Source organism: Lycorma delicatula, chromosome 1 (genome assembly GCF_047948215.1).
Source record: "Lycorma delicatula isolate Av1 chromosome 1, ASM4794821v1, whole genome shotgun sequence".
Classification (NCBI taxonomy): Eukaryota; Metazoa; Arthropoda; class Insecta; order Hemiptera; family Fulgoridae; genus Lycorma; species Lycorma delicatula.
Window position 1 is genome coordinate 126,142,025 of NC_134455.1, and position 4,837 is coordinate 126,146,861.

Genomic DNA, 4,837 nt, shown 5'->3' on the forward strand with positions numbered 1-4,837 from the left:
TACAAATAGCTTTGTTTAAGGCCTGTCTGGTCTCTTTATAAGCCAGAGATGCCTCCTCGTACTCCTGTCTGCCTCGCATTCTGAGTCTCTGCTTCCTTCTTCTGCGCGATTGTAGGAGCCCTCTCAGTGTTTCAATCTCCATATTCCACCAATACACTGAGTGTCTATTGGCTCTTCTGTGAGCTACTCTGCCCATTTCTTGTCTTGTAACGTTAGTCAGGGCAACTGAGCCTTTTAGTCTGAGCCTTTTATGGTAATCATAGTGTCATGATGGTCACTCGCCACATTATGTGGTAACACTCGCCAGTACCAGTGTTCCCTACTCCATCTATCGTCTATGATTGTTAAGTCCAAGACTGACAAGTGTCCTCTCGCCTCATATGTAGAGGTGCCATCATTTACACAATGACAGCTAATTGCCCCCATCATATCCGTAAGGATCTCACCTCTGCGATTGGTGTGTGCGCTCCCTGCTGCAATCGCTTTACTATTGAAATCACCTAGAATAATGACTTTCTTCCTAGCGTTATTTACTACTCCTTGTATTATGTCTAGTCTTCTAGTAAATTCATGTATGTCACAGTTTGGAGACACATAGGCACCAATCGCTAGTGTTGAATCCGACTCCACCGCCAACATGCCTCCAGATCTGGAAGTCAATCTCCATGCTATCCTGCCACTTACATCCATAATTGCCACGTCACCATTTGTATCCACCATCCAGCCTGATCTAGCAACAAAGTACTTGTTCAGCTCCGTGATTATCAGTAAATCAGCCCTCTGCTCTATGACCAGTTCACTAACCAAATCATGAGTCATGGTGCTTCTGTTTGCGTTAACTATTATCACCCTAAGCATTTAAATGTTTTGAGCACCCCCAGCCTTCGGTGCGGTGTTCTTGGCTCCCACAGTCCAGGCAGCTACTATGCTCCTGGCATTCAGCAATCTTGTGGTCTCTGCCTCCACAATTGAAGCAGAGATCCATTCTGTCAGGGCCCTTGCACTCATGTTTACGATGTCCAGTATTCCAGCATCTGAAGCACTTTTCCTCTGATTCCCTAATATATGCCCGACAATTTACCCAGCCAATCCTCAACCTTTGTTCCACCAGCTTACAGGCAGCCCTATACGAGGTGATAACTGTAACATTTTGGGTCTCTGCGTACCCTTTTCTAATTGACGATATCTTGATGTCCTCATCAGTACCTACTCTTGCAGTAATTGCAGCAAAAATTTCTGTCTCAGTGGTGTCATATTTTACATCCCTGATGTGAACTATTGTGTGCCTTCCCGCTCTTGTACGCAGGTCAACATGCAAATCTGCCGCCTTATCTCGTAGGTTACTTGTAAACTCAGCAGCTTTCTGCGCTCCCTGAATTCTCACGTGGAGTTCTTCATTCCTGCCCTTACGTAAGGAGATGACCTCTTTTGTATCTTCGCTACTTACTGCAGACTTCATCGTTTTAAGTAAATCAGAATAGGATTTTCCAGCTGCTTTGATAACCACAGTACGACTGTCAACTGCCAGTGGTGTCGACTTTTTAATATGGGCTTGTCCAGACTTGCCTTGTATAGCTTTACCTTCAACTGGGATCGTAAGCACTTTAACCGCTACTTCCTCGTCTCTCCGCAAATAAGATATTAATTTCTTCATATAGAACATATATATATATATATATTACACAAACACACCCTCGAATTTATATTATACTTTTTATAAACATATATAATTAGCATACTGTGAAATAAATGAACCAATTTACTCTTGATAAAATTTGATTAAGAATGTCGGTTGAAAAATCTTGATGACCAAGCGATTCTTGCTTTTATGCGAACATCTTTCGAAGCAGACTTACTTAACAGATGACATCAGTATAGTCAGATTTTTATATAACTATATATTTACATAGGTGAATATTATGGGTGTTTATTTGCCATATGTGGACAGCTTTACAGAAACAAACTATTTTTTCACCTAATTGCTATGTAGAAGAGATAAATTACATCGACAATAATTTCTGTTTTACAAGAAAACTATTCGGGCTACCAAATTAATTGACTTATCCTGATGTCCATAAATAGTAATGATTTTAGTGTAACGCATAATAATGTACTGTAACATTTGGCTCGGTGTACGGTAGTTAAAGTTTTTATCTTGAAAGGTATTAGGTAGAGTTCATAAGAAAGCTTCCTATTGTAATGGTTACCATGATTCGGCTTCCGGAAAATTTCAACATGTCTTCGCGTTTCATACCACAAAACTACATGCATAAAATATAACGACTAAAAATCTCGGTCGAGTTCGTTAATGGGTAAAATCGGACCTTGGGGGTTGAAATGGGGGAATTTTTTCGAAAAAAATATCGCTATAACTTTCTTATTAAGTAGAAATTCGAATTCGTTTAAATTATCTACTATTCTTTGGATAACGACCTAAAACTTATCTAAGTAAAGTTTTTTGAAGTCACCAATCATGGGCTCAGGGGGTGGAAAAAATGGGGTTTCAAAGACAAAAAAAATCTTACCTCCCTTGATAGGTACAGTATCGAATCGGTTTAAAGTGGTCGTTATTTCTCTAAACATTACCTAAAACATTTGTCAGAAACAATTTTTGATATGACCAGCCCTTACTGCAAAGGATGGCCAAAATATTGCTGGAATTGTAAAAAGATGGGGTTTGTCATATGCTAAACAAGTGAAACTTTTTTCACATTCAACCATTGTCATATTGAGTAAATTTGAAGTTCTTTTAAGGTTACTTAAAAGAACACTACTTTTTTCTTTCTTTTTCCTGTTTAGCCTCCGGGAATTACCGTTCAGGTATTACTTCAGAGGATGATATGAATGAGTGTAAATGAAGTGTAGTCTTGTACGGTCTCAGTTCGACCATTCGTGAGATGTGTGGTTCATTGAAACTCAACCAACAAAGAACACCGGTATCCACGATCTAGTATTCAAATCCATGTATAAATAACTGACTTTACTAGGACTTGGAACATTGGAACTCTCGACTTCCAAATCAGCTGATTTGGGAAGACGCGTTCACTCCTAGACCAACCCGGTGGGTTTGCTTATTGTCCACTAGTTGAACAGATTGCAACGTATAAATTAGGAATAATAAAAATATTTAATCTTATTTTAAATAATTACAAAAGAAAAGCTATTTTAAAACTTGCCAAATTAAATTAAGTAAATATTTTTGACTTTGAATACATTAAACATCATCATAATTTTAATACAAAAATATCGTATCTGCAAAAGAAGTTGACAATTATCTCTCTATTAATTTATTATATAAAGAAAAAATGCGATAATTAAATCAGTAAATATGTATAAGTGAATAATTTTATCATCGTTTATTTTCCAACACCATTTTTTTATTTATTTTACACACTTTAAATAAGAATTAACATTTTTTTTGTCTGTTAAAATGTGAGATTTTATCCATCGCGATACAAAATTTTATCTCGGTATAATAGTAATAATAAGTGGCATGCACACATTTTTACATTACATTCCTATTTGTAAAAATAATAAAATGGTGTATTTGTTATAATTGAATTTTTTCACACAATAAATGAGAGTAGGGTGTCATTAAGTATAACATATATCAGTTAATTTCTTGAAATCAAAATTTATGTTTTTAAAGATTATAAAATTCCTCTGCTTGAAAATTTCATATTCAGAAAAAAAACAATTGTGATGAGGGCTCACTTATCCCATCCCATTATATCGTTACGGTTCAATCATGTTTATTATTTTTAGTAGTTTTCAAAATATCTGTAGAAATCGCTACGGTCTGTAGAAAGCGCCCGGTCAGATTTTCTAAGGGGATGTTTGAGGGAAGGGGGACCAACATTTCTTTAACATTTTGAAGTCTCCTGAACATGATTCTGCAATGTTTATATACATACGTAGGTGTGAAAATTTTTTCATCCGCTCTATCAGATGCAAGTCTCAGTCGATTTTGACGAAAATTGACGGGATAATGTTGGGAATACTGAAAATATTGGGGATAATACCTATCAGTCCTATTGATTTTAAAACGAATCGGTTTACATAAACCGAAATTAGAGCCAAAAAACAAGGTTTTCGGATTCATTTTCCGTATTTTCGTTCTACTGGGCTCAATCTTTAAACGATTTTGATGGAACTTGTTAACACAATGTAAACCTAGTAGAAATAAAATACAATTGATTTTCAAGCGAATCGGTTCACAGGGACCGGCGTAAGAGACAAAAAACTGGGGTTTTGGGCATGTTTTCAAGGTTAATTAAAACCAGAAATCCACCCTACTGACGCACCACTTATTGTGATAAAGTTTTTCATTTTTATTATTCTTTGAAGTTAACTTAATATTTATTCTTTTTTATTATAAATATGTTTTATTCTTCCTAACAAAAAAACCAAAAAAACAAAAAAAACAACGTATATATTCTAACGTATAAACAGAAACAGATAATTTTCTTCATAATTTTTCCTTATAATTTTTCTTTTTTTTGACCTTTAATTAATTTTAACTTAACTATGCTGCTGATGTAGTTTCTCTATTTTCAATTTTCTGTGAGTTTTTTATTCCTATTCTTTTGTTTTTGGGAGATTTCTTCTTTTATAATTCTTCCTTTTTCCTTTATTTATAATTCCTTTTTATTAAATTATAAATAAACCTTTTATATTGACCGACTGCCACTATTTTTTGAGTAAAAAATAATTAATATTTATACCTACTTCTACCAGTAATTAAAATACAAGTGAATTAAAAACGAAATAACAGTCAGTTGCTTAGTAACCCGACTGAACAATATTGATTGGGAAAAAATTAATAATATAAAAGTTA

At 34.9% G+C, this 4,837-nt stretch overlaps 1 protein-coding gene across 1 annotated transcript; it reads right to left on the bottom strand.

Moving 5' to 3' along the window:
• Positions 1 to 234: 234 nt before the first annotated feature.
• Positions 235 to 819, bottom strand: LOC142317626 (uncharacterized). Its single transcript, XM_075354184.1, has one exon. The coding sequence runs from the start codon at positions 817 to 819 to the stop codon at positions 235 to 237; it is 585 nt and encodes a 194-aa protein (XP_075210299.1).
• Positions 820 to 4,837: the final 4,018 nt, after the last annotated feature.

Bases quoted from the DNA above. Each gene is read 5' to 3' on its own strand.
- LOC142317626 (XM_075354184.1), bottom strand. From the start codon at position 819: ATGACTCATGATTTGGTTAGTGAACTGGTCATAGAGCAGAGGGCTGAT.